The sequence below is a fragment of the Thamnophis sirtalis genome, unplaced genomic scaffold, assembly GCF_051295495.1.
Source record: "Thamnophis sirtalis isolate CommonGarterSnake01/CBP01778 unplaced genomic scaffold, rThaSir2_p1.2 scaffold_2, whole genome shotgun sequence".
Classification (NCBI taxonomy): Eukaryota; Metazoa; Chordata; class Lepidosauria; order Squamata; family Natricidae; genus Thamnophis; species Thamnophis sirtalis.
The window spans coordinates 1503898-1521414 of record NW_028261382.1 but is presented as its reverse complement, the minus strand read 5'-3'; the positions used below and the strand labels follow the sequence as shown (position 1 = coordinate 1521414).

General features: G+C 46.5%; 1 protein-coding gene across 1 annotated transcript in view; it reads right to left on the bottom strand.

Annotated features, from left to right (window-relative positions):
• Positions 1-761: 761 nt before the first annotated feature.
• Positions 762-17517, bottom strand: part of TRPM1 (transient receptor potential cation channel subfamily M member 1) — a 39868-nt gene continuing 23112 nt past the window's right edge. Inside the window, exons 15-27 of the mRNA XM_087703962.1 lie at positions 17300-17329; positions 16201-16493; positions 15702-15930; positions 15140-15256; positions 14651-14782; positions 14021-14149; positions 13419-13670; positions 12616-12790; positions 11441-11461; positions 9640-9784; positions 6636-6838; positions 5156-5288; positions 762-3431 (exon numbers count right to left, since the gene is read on the bottom strand). Of these exons, the coding sequence (XP_087560088.1) occupies positions 2192-3431; positions 5156-5288; positions 6636-6838; positions 9640-9784; positions 11441-11461; positions 12616-12790; positions 13419-13670; positions 14021-14149; positions 14651-14782; positions 15140-15256; positions 15702-15930; positions 16201-16493; positions 17300-17329 (3099 nt within the window). The 3' untranslated portion in view covers positions 762-2191. The remainder of the gene's footprint in view (positions 3432-5155; positions 5289-6635; positions 6839-9639; positions 9785-11440; positions 11462-12615; positions 12791-13418; positions 13671-14020; positions 14150-14650; positions 14783-15139; positions 15257-15701; positions 15931-16200; positions 16494-17299; positions 17330-17517) is intronic.

Genomic DNA, 17517 nt, shown 5'->3' with positions numbered 1-17517 from the left:
GCAAGGAGGAAGAAGCCCCTTCTGAATCCCTTCCTGAATTGGCTGGGGAATTCTGGGAGTTGAAGTCCACCCATCTTGGAAGTTTTTTAAGGTTGAAAAACACTGGTCCAAGGGACAGCACTCCATCTCCAAGGGGTTGGTGGATCTTTTTGGCTAGAAATGATGGCATCCAGGCTGGGGAATTCTGGGTGTTGACGTCCATCCTACTGAAAGTGGCCAAGATTTAAAAAACACTTAAGATATTTTTACTGCTTATGAACATCTAATGAAAAGCCCTGGGGAATTCCCTTCACAAATGGACATTCCCAAAAAGTAACTCTAAACCTTTGGCCCATTCTGGGTGAAAAATTAACTTCTGCATTCCACTAAACCTAAATCATCTCTTACTTAAATAAACCATTTACTTTCTTTGTAAAAAAATAACAACAACCCCAAAATATTATTTGGGGAAGAGTGGGAGAGAAGCATCCTTGTAGAAAGTAGAAGGGGAAATCAGAACCTCGTGAAGTTGCTTGTCTGTAAAATTAGAGAGATTCTTGCAGGAGTTGCGAATAACGCCAAAGACTTCATCTTTGAACCATGAATGGGCTCACTACTCTAGAAACCAACATAATAGAAACCCATTTATCTAACCTCCATCCATCCTATCAGAGAGGCAAAGTGTCTGGAATGGGTTGGGTGGTCCGTGGGAATTTGAGAGAAAGTGCTTAAAATGCAAGGGATCCATGACTTCTCCAATCCATAATTGCGGCTCTTGTCTGGGGAAAGTGGGCCCACAGATCTAGCATCTCGGTCAGGGGTAGCCAACCGTGTGAACTTTAAGACTTGTGGACTTCCACTCCCAGAATTCCCCAGCCTTCCTTCCAGGCTGGGGAATTCTGGGAGTTGAAGTCCACAAGTCATAAAGTGGCCAAGGTTGGCTACCCCCATCCTAGGTGAATTAAGTTGCTAGAGCTACACATTTTGATGGCTTCTGCATCAATATGGACCATGGATTGCTTCATGGGGGCAGAAATGGATTGTGTCATCCTTCTCCAGTTCCCAGCCCATTCCAAGTTCTCCAACACTTGTGTTTTCCACCATCGCTTCAACCCTGTTTGCCAAGCCCAGCTCTTGGGAGCTGGTGGTCTCCAGAACTTCTTTCTATCCCAGGAGCAACCCAACTCTGATTGACCGGAGTACCTGGGATTCCTTCTCAACATCCCTCCATCAACTGCCCCTTCTCTTCCATTGGTTGTGTCTGCCATTTTGGCAAGGTGGCTGCTTGCTCACAGCTGGTCCTTTTTTGGAATAACCTCATGGTTGATCCAATGATGCATCTGGTTGGTGAACTAGGCTCAACCCTGGGATCTCAAGCTCCACTCATCTCTTCATATTTCCCAATGGCTGGCTGAAAACATGCCCTCTTTGCTTTCCCATCCCGTGCCCAAAAAAACTGCAAAGCCTTCTTTTTCCTTTTTTTTTTTTAAAGCATCTTTAAGCAGCCATGGAGGATCGTGGCTAGAGGAAGCTGAACTATCCGATGCTCCTCACTGCAAAGATTCCATGAAAATGCCATAAAGAATAAAAGAAGAGCCTTCTGCCCTTGGCTTCAGTCGTGGTAGCATGATGCCAGAAGGAGGAAAGAGAAAACAGAAAATGTTTTGCACTGGTATCAAAGGAGATCATACTGGGAAGGGCTCCTGGGGAGAGGGGGAGGATGGACATTCAAGGTGTCTCTGTATGCAAATATTTGGGGAAGGGAAGGGAAGGGGAGGGAGGGAAGAAATATTAAGCTGTCATTCCATCATGTCTGCTCATCTTTCTTTATCTCTGCTGTGTTTATCCATTCACTGAGTCCCCAAGTTGGAAGAGGAAATGGAAACCATCACGTTGGTTCCACTGCTCAATACAGGATCCAGATGAAAGCTTCTCCAACAGACCAGCTGTCTAGCCAGTGCTGGACCACCTGCAATGAAGTGGACTCTGCTCTTCTCTTGGTCATTGGTTCTTGTACCGCTGAGGAGGTTTTTCTGATGTCCAGTTGGAATCTGCCTCCCTCTGTCCATGATTGAGAGCATGGTGCACAAGAAAAACGAGGTCTTCTTGTCTGTAACCTCCTGTCAGGTCATTGAGAAGTCTTTCCTTGTCAAGGCCTAGCAAAGACACTCAAGCCTATCTCCTGTGGCTCACTCATCGAAAAAGGCCAGACTTAGCATTCAGTTTCTGTGGAAGGTTTTTCTTGGTTGGTTTTCCGCTCCTCCGTTGGAGATCCCGAAGGTATCATCAAACTGCTGATGCTACTGGCATGTCCTGGCCTATTTAGCCTCTCCTTAATGGACTTGGTTCTCTGAGAACGGCTGTGTAAACTCCTTGACCGCCCAGGTGGATATCTACCGGCTCTTCCTGACTTCACCGAGTGTCTGTTGCATGACGGCCTCCTCTGAATGAGTGGTGAAGACACGGGCGAGAGACTGAGGCCTTCAACTTTGCCCATCTCACTATCCTCTTCAGGGCTGGCCATCAAACACTTTTGCTCTACCTGACCCTCCAGCTGAGGCACAATACCTGGATATTTGGGAGGGGGCTCATCATCCATTTTCTGCTGAAGTTCGTACTTCCATTCAGCGGTCCACGGCTGAACCGCAGAAGGGCACACTTGGTTCATGATAGTCCTATATTCTTGGTCCATCACGGTCCAGTTATTGTACCCGCCAACCAATTCTCTGCCTTGTGCAAGAATAAAACTCTTTGACTTCATTAGGGCGGCATGAGAAGCGTAGCCTGTTTCCGTTGGGTAGTATCTCCTTGCTCTGGGCCCGTCCATGGGGTAAGAGGTGGTGGCTTCCAGCTTGGTCTTCCCTAGAGGTAGCTGGGCTTTCTGCAGAAGCAGTTGGGTTCCAGACCGTCTCTTCTCAATACTATCCATTCGCATAAGAGATTGAGATACGGACTCATAACTTGGAGACTGATCTTGTGGGTCTACTGAACTGGAATACGGGCTAGGGGCAGCCCGAACGACCTCTAAGGAGTTCTTACTTTCCATAGAGGCCGCTGCATTTGGCCCCAAGGCAGAACGGAGGCTTCCTTGATGTTCTGGAGACAGCTGCATCTTGGGATCCGCTTTGCGCAACGCCAGCGCTGGAGACATCGGAGTGGGCAAGGTATCACCGATCAGCTCATCCGCCTGGTAGCGATAGATGCTGTAGCCGTCCGAACTATTCACGCTGCTTTGCCTCAAAAGATAAGCCGCGTCACATTCAGAGGAGGCCCGAGAACGCGGGAGAATCAGCTCCGATGTGTCAATGCCGGCCAGTTTCTCCAGAGCAGTTGCCATGCGGCCAGAGGTGTCTTCCAGCTGAGAAAGCCGAAGGTCCACCGTCTGGAGAGAAGCTTTCATGAAATGCTCCCTTTCGTTCACTTCTTCTAGTCTCATCGACATGTTTTCAACCCTGGAGGGTGGAAAGAAACGGATGGTTCAGCAAAGCTGGCGGATGTTCTCCTGAAGATTAGAATAGCAATAGCAGTTAGACTTATATACCACTTCATAGGGCTTTCAGCCCTCTCTAAGCGGTTAACAGAGTCAGCATATCGCCCCCCACAGTCTGGGTCCTCATTTCAGAGCCGAGGTGGCGCAGTGGTTAGGGTGCAGTACTGCAGGCCACTTCAGCTGACTGTTATCTGCAGTTCGGCGGTTCAAATCTCACAAGGCTCAAGGTTGACTCAGCCTTCCATCCTTCCGAGGTGGGTGAAATGAGGACCCAGACTGTGGGGGCGATATGCTGACTCTGTAAACCGCTTAGAGAGGGCTGAAAGCCCTATGAAGCGGTATATAAGTCTAACTGCTATTGCTATATTCACCCACCTTGGAAGGATGGAAGGCTGAGTCAACCTTGAGCCGGTGAGCTTTGAACCGCCGAACTGCAGATAGCAGTCAGCTGAAGTGGCCTGCAGTACTGCGCCACCTCGGCTTCATGAATGACCAGTTTGGGACAACAGAAGTGAGGGGAAAATGCCTTTGGTTCTTATCAGAGATTTAATTAGTTTAACCGATGGATTCTGAGAATGCTCTTCGTTGATCAGGGCAACATCATAAAAGGAAAACAGGAAAACAAGAAGAGAAGAAATGAGGGTCAAATAATTTAGTGGGGTCAGGTATTTGGCTGGACAACTCAAAACTTTTCAAGAGTAGTCATTTAACCTTTTAGTAAAAGCTGACTTTTTGAGCTGAAAGCGTGACTATCACGTAACTGCGTTGGGCCAGGCCCTTGAGGTGTCCAAGTGTCCCACTGCCCAGTCATAGGTTCCAAATTAGGAAGGGGGTTTAAATAAAGGATGGAAGCAAAATATGAGAGCATTAAAAAAATAAGGAATCATGAATCAATCAGCTGGACTTGCTCAAGGAAGAATCTTGGATTCGTGAAAAGCAACAGTTTCCATTCCCCCCTCCCTTGTTTTATTATAAGCCGCCCGGAGTCCTTCGGGAGTGGGCAGCATACAAATCAATAAAACTATAAACTATAAACTTTCAGCAGACAAGAAACATAACTAGGAAAAATTGTCCCTTCTTCCAGTTTTAACAGGAGGACTCAGAAGTTAGTGCTGGAAGATAATTTTGCAATTGGTTCCCAGATTTGACCTGGGTGAGGTCTAGAAGCCAAAACATTTAACTTTCAACCACTGTACGTTAACGTGGACACAGAAATGGCATTTCTAGGAGAAAAATACCAAAATTATTACCTCCACTAGACCGATACGATCGCATCGATTAGGCCTCCTCCGAATTCCATCTACTAGCCAGTGCAAACTGGCAACTACCCGGAGGAGAGCCTTCTCGGTGGCTGCTCCGACCCTCTGGAACGAACTCCCCGTGGAGATTCGGACCCTCACCACCCTCCAATCCTTCCGCGCCGCTTTGAAGATCTGGCTGTCCCGGCTGGCCTGGGGTTAAGATTCCAACCCCACCCGAATTGTGTGACTGTTGTGCTCTCTTTTAATATGTTGTATTGTTTCCATATTGGAATACTGTTTGTCTTTCCCCCCCCTCCCTTTTTGAATTGTGAGCCGCCCTGAGTCCCCCCAGGGAAAGGGGCGGCATACAAATAAAGGAAATTCAATTCAAATTCAATTCAAAAATGCTTCCAGACGGTATTTTTCCTTCTGCTTCCTTGGGTACCTTTCAGAGGTAACTCGGATGCGTTCGTCATTGGAGGACTGCTCCTCGTCTTCTTTTTCTCGAAAATATTCCTCCACACACTGTTCCTCGAACTCGTAGAGCTTCTTCAACTCTTCATCGCTGAGAAACAGCTCTGAAACCGACAGAAGGTAGAGAGTTACCGAGTCACGCTGCTTTGTTCTGGCGCAGGTGCCTTGCAAGGGGTTTTGAAGAAGCAACACCTGTCCTCCGCCTTTTCACAGTGCTTCAAAGAAAAGAGGGAAGGGCACATTTTTAAGCTGCTTCTTTCGTGTCATCTCTGCTCTGTTGTCATCAGGGCTGAAACATGGCAAGGGAGCAGGAGCAGGTTTGCTGAAGATATTGATTTAAAGCTTTGGAGGAGGTGATGGTAGAGAACATCATTTAAAGGCCACTAACCTATATCCATCTTGTTGCGAGAACAATAATGCAACTGTTGGGCTGTCAAGATAATAATTGGAAAGCAAGCCTGCGATATTATTAACCCAGCCTTGACCACATTTACTCATAAACAATCTCATTCAATGAGTGGAGACTGCCTAGGTCCTCTGGAATGAGCTCCCTGTTGAGATCCGGACCCTTACTACCCTCCCGGCCTTCCGCAAAGCCACCAAGTCCTGGCTGTTCCAGCAGGCTGGGGGGGAGCTGAGAAGCATCTACCTCCACGGAAATTGTGAATGTTGGTCTTGTTTTTAATATGTTGTCTTTGTCTCGTTTCCCCCCTTTCCCTTGTCTTTTGTGAGCCGCCCGGAGTCCTCTGGGAGTGGGCGGCATACAAGACAAACAAACAAGCAAACAAATAAATAAATAAATAAGTCCATCCAACCTTCAACAAGTGCAGAAGAACCCATGGAACCATCCGTGAAACGTAGCCCCTAGCTTTGTCTTAACAGTCTCCAAAAATGGAGAACCTAGAGATCATCATAAGATGGTTTGATGGGTTTTTCCGGCATACTGAAGAGAGCTAGAGGAAGACTGTGATGTCTTCTGGCTCTGTCATTCTGTGGTTCTAGGTCATCCATGGAGTGCAGTTTATGGGTCATGGAAAAAATTATTTGCAACTTATCATGGGAGAAGCTTATAGCCCAACCTCTTCCTTGTTCTGCTGGTTTTCTGATGGGGGGGACGGAGGACGGACACCTATGTCTTTGTGGGCAGGAAACAGACTCCCAATGTCTTTGAAGATTCTCAAGTCCTCCAGGTCATGGTTGACCTGAAGGCACTATTTCAAGAGGCAACTGGACTTTCTGGTTTTTCCCTGAAGACGTTTTGCTTCTCATCCAAGAAGCTTCCTCAGCTCCTCAGTTTCTTCTTCAGTTGAAGAAGCTTCTTGGATGAGAAGCAAAATGTCTTCAGAGAAAAACCAGAAAGTCCAGTTGCCTCTTGAAAAAAGCACCTTCGGGACAGACTCCCCAACGTTTGGCGCTTAGGTGCCTGCTAGAAAAGAGTGTTCTCCCCATACTCAGCCCGCGATCCCGTTCGTCCTGGTCCCCTTCTTTGTGCTTCTTCCAGCGGCAGCAAACGCGGACAATGATGATGTACAGGTGGCTGAAGATGATCATGGGGGGTGGGAGGACGGGCCTGTCGTGGAAAGTCATGATCAGCTGATACCGCTGGAATTTCCAGACTTGGTTGGAGATGGATTTCACCTCAAAGAAAGTGTTGCTGCAAGAGAGACAAGGCCACCATTCAGCCAGGTCGCGGCAGCAGATCTCTCTACCACAAGGATAGGATTCGTCTAGGGCAGGGGGTTTTCCTCAACGCGTGCCAAAATTGTGCGTGCACCCGTGATAGCAATAGCAGTTAGACTTATATACCGCTTCATAGGGCTTTCAGCCCTCTCTAAGCGGTTTACAGAGAGTCAGCATATTTGCCCCCAACAATCCGGGTCCTCATTTCACCCACCTCGGAAGGATGGAAGGCTGAGTCAACCCTGAGCCGGTGAGATTTGAACCGCTGAACTGCAGATAACAGTCAGCTGAAGTAGCCTGCAGTGCTGCATTTAACCACTGCGCCACCTCGGCTCTACATCATCATCAAGGACACCCCCCCTCCCACTTTCAACCCAGAGCTACAAATATTCTCAACTGCAATAGACCCAATTTCTAGAGGGATGGTTTTATTTACCATCATTGTGTCAATATTTACAAACTAATGCTTGAATGCTTCTCTCTCTCTCTCTCTCTCTCTCTCTCTCTCTCTCTCTCTCTCTCTCTCTCTCTCTCTCTCTCTCTCTCTCCTCTCTCCTCACCTCTCCTTTTTCTCTCTCTCTCTCCCTCTCTCCCTCTTTCTCTTTCTCTCTTCTCTCTTCTCTCTCTTCTGTTTCTCTCTCCTCTCCCTCTTTCTCTCCCTCTTTCTCTTTCTCTCCCTTTTTCTCTTTCTCTTTCTCTCTCTCTCTCTCCCTCCCTCTCTCTCTCCTCCAGACGCCTGAGAGAATTAGCTGTGCAACTGGCACCCAGTTCCTTTTTCAAACACATGCCCTTTTCATGCCCTATTGGGCCCTCAGCTGCGGGCAACAAAATAAAAAGCGGCTTGTTGTTGATTTCAAAGAACAACAACACCCAAAATGGACACAGAGACGTTTATCTAGGCCTCTACATTTGTGGCCAGGGCAGAGCAAGATAAAAATGTGAGTCAGAAATATCGCTCAATCCTTGTTTTCTGCAAAGAGTGGATGAGACAGAATTTTAGTGGGAGATGCGCCCATCGGGTGCCCATCTGTGCCCACCACCGTTGTGATGGGCAACGAGCAGAGAATAGCTCGCACAATCTGGCAACACAGGTGGCCCTCAACGTACAACCACAATGGAGCCCAAAATTTCCGTTGCTAAGTGGGACAGTTGTTCCACCCCCTCGTACGACCTTTCTTGCCACGTTTGCCAAGCGAATCCCTGCCGTTGTTAAGTGAGTAACACAGTAGTGTTGCTTCCCCGTTGCGTTTCCTTATCAGAAGGTCGCAAAAGGGGATCACGTAACCCCGCCCCACGGCAGCCGCCATAAATCTGAGTCAGTTGCCGAGGATCGGAATTGTGATCGTGGGACCACGACGGGGGATGCTGCCACGGTCGTAAGTGTGAAAAACAAACCTAAGACATTTCTATTTCAGTGCAGTTGTTAACTCTGAATGGTCAGGAAGTGAATTGTTGCAAGTTCGAGAACTACTTGTAGTTAACAGCTTGCTTGTGTTCCTGTGAGTACACAAAACAAGTGGCCTTGATGGCCACATCTTACGTGGATTGTCTTCTGCTGTGTTTGTTACCTTACTAGGCTTGATTACTGCAATGCGCTTTACTTGGGGCTGCCCCTGAAGAGTGTTCGGAGACTACAATTGGTCCAGAATGCGGCCGCGCGAGCGATATCGGGTGTACCTAGGTACACCCATGTTACACCTATCCTCCGCGAGCTGCACTGGCTTCCCATCGGTCTCTGAACGCGCTTCAAGGTGCTGGTCGTTACCTTTAAAGCCCTACATGGCTTGGGACCTGGATATCTGCGGGACCGCCTCCTGCCACATACCTTCCAACAACCCATAAGATCCCACAGGCTGGGCCTCCTCCGGGTACCGTCAACCGGGCAATGTCAGTTGGCGACTACTCGAGGGAGGGCCTTCTCTGTAGCTGCCCCGGCCCTGTGGAATGATCTACCCACAGAGATCCGGACCCTTCCCACTCTCTCGGCCATTAAAAGCTGGCTGTTCCGGCAGGCCTGGGGCTGTTGACCCCAAAATACGGTCCAGCCCCACTTAGAACTGAGTGTATGGTGTGTCTTTTAAATCTATCTTATTTTTATATATATAATATTTTATTTTATCAATTTCATATATACATTCACAATTATATGATCTCATAACTGTTATTAATAATATGTATTTATAATAATTTTTCCCTACAGTTGCCAATATACTTGAAGATTGCTTTCTTACCATCCCATAGATCCATCTTATCTTACAACGGTCCTACTTCTTCTTCCCTCCCACCCTCTTTCCTTCCCTCGTTTCTTCTCTCCTACTCCCCTTCCTTCCCTCCCTCCTTCCCCTTCCCTCCTTCTCTCCTTCCCTCCTTCCTTCCTTCCCACCTTTCTTTTCTCCTTCCTTCCCTCCTTTCTTTTCTCCTTCTCTCCTTCCTTTCCCCCTTCCTTTCCTCCTTCCTTCCCCCCTTCCTTCTCTCCTACATTCCCTCCTTCCTTCCCTCCTTTCTTCTCTCCTTCTCTCCTTCCTTCCTTCCCTCCTTCCTTCTCTTTTCTTCTATTCTTTTTTATTTATTTTGTATTGTAAGCCGCCCGGAGTCCTACGGGATTGGGCGGCATATAAATGTTATTAAACTTTAAACTTAAACTTACTGTCTATCAACTCATGTGCCTGGATTCTGTTTTTGGCCAAGAGTCGTATGGATCCTGCCAAGCGAAGCCTGGCCCTGGGGGATCTTTTTGACTGGAAGGACCGGGGGGGGGGGAGATGAAATACTCACTTGAAGACAGCAATCAAGAGGTTGACCAGGAGAATGTTGGCCACCAGCAAGTAGCAAGCCATGATGGCAGGAGTCAGCCAAGCACCAGGGATACAAGGGGGGAGCCGTTTGCCATCCTCATCGTAAAGGTTATCCCCACAAGGAGCTGGGAAGGGAAATGGATTAGTCTTCACAACTAATGGGGCACAGAGACAACACTTCTGTAGAAATGGGGAGGCATAATTCTGGAGGCATCTATGGAGGTTCTCCATCCTTCAGGTCATGGTTGTCCCAAAGCTGCTTTTTGCAAACGGCACCTGGACTTCCTTGATTTATTCTTTGAAAAGGTTTTGCTTCTCATCCAAGAAACTTCTTCAGATCTTCAGAAATTTATTGAATGAGAAGTGAAATGTTTGGGGGGGGGAGCCCTCCCCCCCAAAAGGTCCAGGTGCCTTTTGGGGGTGATACTGGAGGCATCTATGGAGATTCTGGACTTTCTTAGTTTTTTTTTCCTTGCAAACATTTTGCTTCTCATCTTGGAAACGTCTTCAGTTCTGAAGAAGAGACCTGAGGAAGCTTCTTGGATGAGAAGCGAAATATTTGCAAAGCAAAAAAAATAATAACCCAAGAAAGACCAGCTGCCTTTTGGAAAAAGCAACTTTGTGGATGATTATGGAGGCTTTGGGCCCTCACTGAAGTGGCCCTCAAGCATCTTTTCCTTAACTACGGTTAAGGGGAAATGTCTCCCACAAATCTTTGAGGCTTCCCGGATGTGAATTTCATGGTCTGGAGGGGGGGGGGCAACCTCATCTCTTGAGTGAGCGAGATGCGGGTGGATTTTAAGGGGGCATCTAAGACGCTAGGAAGAACCTGCTCAGACCGTTGCTTCTTCCTTCTACCGTGGGGGAGAAATGCCGAGTTCCCATCGCTCCCTGCCAGCCCAAGAGAACAGAAGGTGTGACAGATGGAGGAGCTACTGACACCACCCCAAATGCAAGAATAGCATTCCATGTAATCCGTTGCTTAGAGAGAGAGAGAGAACAAGCTAAATTCTCCACCACCGTTCCGGGTGCCCATCAACCGTTGCAACCACTGTGGGGGTTTTGGCAGCCGGACAAATTTAAGATGCAGGTTGAAAGCAGCCTTGGGGAGTGTGTGTGTTGGTGTTATACAGCTGAGCTGAACTCAACCTCAAAACACCTGATGAAGCAAAGGAAGGAATCTCCTACCCAAAGGGGTGGGGTGGGGGGGACGGCGAACAGCTTTGGATTCATTAATCAACTTACGATTGAACAATGAAGGAATAAGATCTCTGTTTGAAGGTATGAAATGCAAGATTAACAATAAATAGAAGTATACTCTCTGGGGGAAAATAATGCTAATGTTAACTAAATATATATTGTAGAATGAAAATAAGGCCTTTAGTTATATTAGATGAAATATCTGAGACGGTAAATATTATTTGAAGATGCAGAGGTTAAAACAACTGTAACCAAACGACATGCTGCATGTGATGATGGTTTTTTCTTTTCTTTTTTTTCTTTTTTGTCTTCTCCCTCCCCCCCCCCTTTTTTTTTTTAAAAAAAACCCTAGCTTATTGTGGTGTTTATTAAATATACAACAGAGAGATATGGGATGTATAAACGTAGTAGGGATGCACCTGTGATCAAATGACATATTGTATGTGATGATGGGTTTTGTTTTGCTTTTCCCTTTTTTTTTCTTCTCCTTTTCCCATTGTTTTTTTTCTATTGTTATGTGATGTTGTCTATGTAATAAAAAATAAAATTATATATATATATATATAAAAAAATCAACTTACGATTGATCTCCATGGCGTAGACTAGCGCAGCGTTGCGAAAGCAAGGAGCAAAACGAAAGAAACGGAATTAAAAAGAGAGGGAAGAAAGGGAAAGCACGCGGCAGAGATTAGGAAACTCTTCAGCTGCCAGAAAGAGATACGGTGGTGCAATATTTTTAACGGGCAAGAAAGAGACTCCGGAACAATCGCTTCGTCATGCTCTGGAATTTCCTTTGTCTTCCCAAAATATCACTCGTGGCAGCAGGCAGATGATCGGGCAAATATATATATATATATTCTAGCTATTTCCATGGGGTGAAGGAAAGTCGGTTGTGATGGTCAACACAATCACGGAACATCACTGGGGAATCACGACACAATGGACTGCAAGGCCATCCTGGGAAGGTTGCGACCACGAGGAAAATGTTGTGGGTGTGCAAGCCAAACTCTCCCCGATTAGCAATTGTGATGCTCCTCATTCAGAGGCGAGCAAGATTTTGATCGCGCCCATTGATCGCAGCTTGTGAAGCCACACTTTTAAAAATTGACTGTTTATTTAATTCTTGGCCTTCTCGGGAAGCCGAACTGTGACTTGGGAAAAGGGGATCTTTATGAGAAGACCAGAATATTCAGTCCAACACTGGAAGCTTTGAAGAAGAGATTGGATAAGCATTACTCTGAAGTGGTGTAAGGTTTCCTGCCTAAGCAGGGGGTTGGACTAGAAGACCTCCAAGGTCCCTTCCAACTCTGCTGTTCTTATTCTGCCATTGCTTTCCCAAGTGCCAATAAGAGTCTTTTAAGCAACTCGGCTATAAAAAGATGCAAAGGTGACTTCCCAAACCCAGAAAAGGAGGAAGTCCAAAACTTTCCTTCTTCAAAGGAGGGCTTTGGTGGCAAGTTTATATCCCCTCGGGCTTTGAACTTTGAACAATGGCTTGAAGACAACACAAATGGCTGAATGCACTGGAGAAAAAAAAATGGATGGAGGTCATCTTGTTGAAAGGAAGGATTTCTTGCCTTTCAGCCTGACAAAATGCAAGGGATTTCCTCAAGGTGGGTTGAGAGGAATGACCAAGGTAAGGATGGAAGTCAAAGGAAGAAGAGGTTCCAAACTCAAAACGGGTCAGGGATTCCTTTGAATCTGATCATCTGCCTGAAGACAGGAAACAGAATCTTACTATGAATTCTGCTCTTACGGTCTATCTGGTCAGCAAAGACCTCTCCATAAATCATCCAGTAGGGCATGTAGAAGATGTTACGGGCCAGTCTCCAGGTGGGCTCTTCGTCGGGGTGGAGGATGGCTTGGCGGGCCACCCCGAAACTCATCAGGACCACCAGCATAATGACCACAAAATACAGCATGTCAATCATCTGTCCAAGAGAAGAACTTGGGTTAAGAGCCTGGGATGAAGGTCTTAGTGGAGAATCAGTGGGAACAAAGACTCAGGACAAGAAGCATTTACAGCCTCAAGCTTTCATCTCGAGGAAGCCTTCAAGAGCAATCTAGGGAGAAGTAGGCTTCACAAGGTCTCCACAGGCAGCAGGAACATCAGTTATGGACGTTCAACTAAAGAACTTTACATTAAGGAACCCACCAGAGGACCTTCAAAGGGAATGACTGCTCTGTTGTCATATGGGAGAGATGATCCTCTTTCCCCAGTTATGACCTTTCCATGATAATGACATGAAGAAGCAGTTTCCTAGCACATAAGATGGCCAGATGTTCCTCTTTTGAGATCACTCTTGAAAGGTGGAGATGAAAGAAACTGTTTTACGCAAGGGGAGGGACTTTGGTTTAACACTGATTAATTGGGACGGTCAGACCCGAAGAGTAATGATAGGAGACAAATTGCCCAACCAGGTGATGCTAGAGACCCCGTAGGTGATGTCTAGATCCTTCCACAGGTTTCTTGGTTCTTCCTGTTTTCAGGTACCCCAACACTGTTTCTTCCTTCCTGCCACTGTCCTCTGATGCAAGGGACCACCTGCATTTACCTACCATCTTCCCAATCATCATGACGTAGGGTCCCAGGTATTTGTTCACACCAAAGATGTCCAGGACGCGGATGTACCAGAAAATGATGTCCACGCAATAGATCACTCTTCCGTAACTCATGTAAGGCGGGTTTTGCAAGCGGAGGACAGCTCCGATCAGAAACACAGAGATGGCCACCAAGTCCGTGATGTTCCAATATTCTTGCAGCCACACTTTGATTTTCTGGCTTAGCTTCCCTGGTTCTGACATCAAAATCTGAAAATAAAGCAATTCAGGCGTGGGTGGAGGAGAGAAGATGAAACTGGAGAGGGTGGGGGGGGTGAGGAAGAGGAGCAGGATTTCAGTTTTGTGCTTCCGTGTATTACGAGCAGCAAGTTCTCAAGGTGGGATGATCTCAAAAGTCAGTCAGTTTCCTTCTCCTTGCTCCTTTGCTCCTTCCAAAGTGTGTCCCGGAAATTAGGCCCTAATTTCCTGATATACCAGTTCATGATAGAAAGATGCCCAAACATGAAGATGTTGCTTCCTCATGCGTGAACTTCCTTATTTCAGGCATCTGTCCAGGTTAAAGATTTTAGAGGGCCCAACACAGTGCTAGCTTTACTCACCTCCCTGACCTTCTCTAAAGCCAGAGTCAAGATGTAGGAGATGACAACCCATTCTTGGATTGAGGGCCACCGTTCCATCCGGACCAGGATGATGTAATTGAACAGCATTAAGTAGCCCAGGTAGCATATCTGAGGATGAGATCATGGAACGCATATCTTTTCTGCTCTGTCAGACGGCCATAATAACACTTTCTCCAAGAACCACAGAAGTTAGATTCAAAAGAGACCCCAGAGGACATCTAGCGTAATCCCATGCTCGAAATAAGTCTCTGGTCCAGTAGACAGTGATTGGACTGCCCCCTTTGTTAGGAGGCTTTCTTCTCCAAATTACAGTCCAGGACGTCCATCACCAAGAGTTAGAAAAGTATCAGAGGCTCCTCAAGGACCACTAAGTCCAACCTTGTGTGCCCCAGCAGGTTCTTCTAGAAAGCTGATGAAGCAGATCAGGACCAGCCTCATTAAAGAGAGAGTGGAGAACCTCACATCCCAATGAGAACTTCCTTGAACCCACCACCACACTGACAAAAGGGATACTAACCGTGTTGTTTTCAGTTGAGGATGGATAACCAAATTCCGTTGTACACATGACATACATAGACAATAAAAGCTGTACTGTATATTTCTACTTACTGTATAAAACCAGAACTTCACAATTGGTGTGTTATAGAATTCGTAGATCTTGGTTCCAATGGGAAGGCCCTTCTGCTTAGTCTTCCCGCCCTCTTCATCTCCTTTTCGTGATCCAGCATCGGCATTGGCATCCTGGAAGACAGAGATAACCAGGCAACCGATCACCCCCAAATATCACCCAAATTCTCGACAAAGAGGGGTGGGGGCAACAGTTCTCATTGCTAAGTGGCTTCCTTGCTTCTCAAACAGGCTCCCACCAAGCCCCAGAAGACTTCTGTTTTATGGGACATAGTTCTAATTTCTTGGATGGATTTTCACCTCCGGTTCACCAAGCCAAGGACTGGAAATTTTTTGCAAAAACCTGTTGGTTCAAAAGTACGTAAAAATGGATGGAAGAATGAATGTATCCGTGATGAGTCCCTCTAAAGAAAGGAATACATGGAGTCCTTGAGTTGACTTTACTCTACACTAGGAAAGAGTGACACTGACCGCATTCTCTTCCTCCTTTTCCTTCCCAACTTCTTTTTCACCGGATGTTTGATACTCATCATTGGTCCGGAATTCCAGGAGGAGGATGGTGGGAGGGAGGAGGATCCCCATGATGACCTGAGTGGGGGGAAAAGAGGGCGGGAAGTCATCAAATAGTCATTAAAACTTAGGGGATCCTAGAGGCTGATTTTCCCTGGCTAGATATTCTCCAGCTGCATTGGTCTGGTGATTCCCATCATCCCTTCATGTTCAAGGGAACAAAATACTGGAAATAGCAATAGCAGTTAGACTTATATACCGCTTCGTAGGGCTTTCAGCCCTCTCTAAGCGGTTTACAGAGTCAGCATATCGCCCCCAACAATCCAGGTCCTCATTTCACCCACCTCGGAAGGATGGAAGGCTGAGTCAACCTTTGAGCCAGTGAGATTTGAACCGCTGAACTGCAGATAACAGTCAGCTGAAGTGGCCTGCAGTACTGCACTCTACCCACTGCGCCACCTTGGGCAGCTGGCATATTTATGTATGGCTAATCTCTCTGGAGGAACTCATGGTCCACATCTACCTGAAGACCTGGGTTTTTACGCATGTGCAGCCTTCCCATCCACATGTCAGTCAACAGCATCTGGCTGCAAGTGTGTGCAATGAAGTCCCGATGCTTGGCTGCCACCGCGAGTTTCAGGCAAGTAGAGTTGCTCCAGTTCTTCAACTGATAGGTCAAGAGTTTCATGGCCACCTGCTCATCATGCTTGTAGGACTGGTCCAGCAACTCCACAGCCAGCTGGCCAAAATCCCTGAAGAAACCAAGAAAGCAGGATATCATCTCAACTCTTATCCAACTCTCAACTCTCCAGTTTCTGGACCCGTGTTACTCAACATTGTCAACTTGAAGTTGGGTGGACTTCAACTCCCAGAAGCAGCCAACCTCACACAATCCAACCAACCAACCAACCAACCAACACTCAAGTACCATTTTTCAAAAGGGCCAGGAGGAGGAGATGGATTGTGTTGCTCCTTCTGAGGACGCGGTTGATGTTGCCTACAAATCAATCCCTTTGACTCACTTGGAGTTGTTGTCCAAATCTTGAGAGATATCGTCCACAAGCTCGCTCTCCATACACTCATGGGCCATGGCTTTGTAGAGCTTACAAGCCACTAAAGCTTTGGCCATGGCTTCTTCTCCACGCTGCCACAAAAAGAGGGCCATTTTTTGTCTCTTCATCAAGACCGCCCAAACCATGAGCTCGTGGAACGGGTATTGGAAACGGCTGACTTCCGGATCATCCACATCGATGTCAATGTCTTCTTCCTTCTTCTTCTTCTTCTTTTTCTTCCCTTTGGTGGGAGGCTCATCATCCTAGAAAGAAGTAGAAGAGTTGAAATCACCTCTTGTTAGCCCCGGTCTTCTGCCATGATCTGCAAATCATCTGGGTAAATGGGTTTGTTCATTCATTTATTAAATTCTTCGCCTGCCTTTTATTACTTCATGCACTAAGAAAAAGGGCCATGCAGTTTCATCAGAGATCTCCAGAACAAGGTGAGAAATACTAGCATGCTGAGTCGTTATGCTTGCAGGCATTCTAAAGACCAGGGAATATTCTTACACACGTGGCATGCAACTATTCGATGCAAATCCCCTACACGTGTTGTGGCATGGAAACAATTGAGTGCAATACTACAACTGAGTCGGTGGCTAATACGTCGACACGTTTCTTAGCCACTTGGTACCTTCAGGTGAGTTGATTTCCTCTCCCATGACGACTAGGCAGCATGGGTGCAATCTTGCAGGGAATTCTGGGAGTTGAAGTCCACCTATCTTAAAGTCGCTATGGTTGAGAAACACTGCGTTAGATCAAAGCAACTGGGCCGGATAGAATTCTTCACTTCTGCCTGATTCCCTGAATGGATCTTCTTCCCTCTTTGCTAAAGCTTATTTGTAACCCCAAGATCAGTATTCGCAATGCTTTCACAGTTACTTGTGGACAGGAGCAGAGTGGGCACGGGGTTGGACTAGAAGACCTCCAAGGTCCCTTTCCAGTTTTATTCTGAACTAAGTCTGCCTCTCTCAGGGAATAAGATCTTTTTTTTTAAAATAAAACTTGAAATGCTTAATCTTTATTTTTTCCACCCCAGAGTTTCCACTCATATGCAAGAAGAACTTACCTCCATGCCTAGAAGTTTAAGAGCTTTAGCCTGCATGTTGAGGGGGGAAAGAGGAAGAAAAATGAGGTTTAAAGTCATAATTTTCCATAATTATTCTGTGAAGCATATTTTGCAATAGATATATAGATATATAGATATAGATATAGATATAGATATAGATATAGATAGAGATAGAGATAGAGATAGAGATAGAGATAGAGAGATAGAGATATATAGAC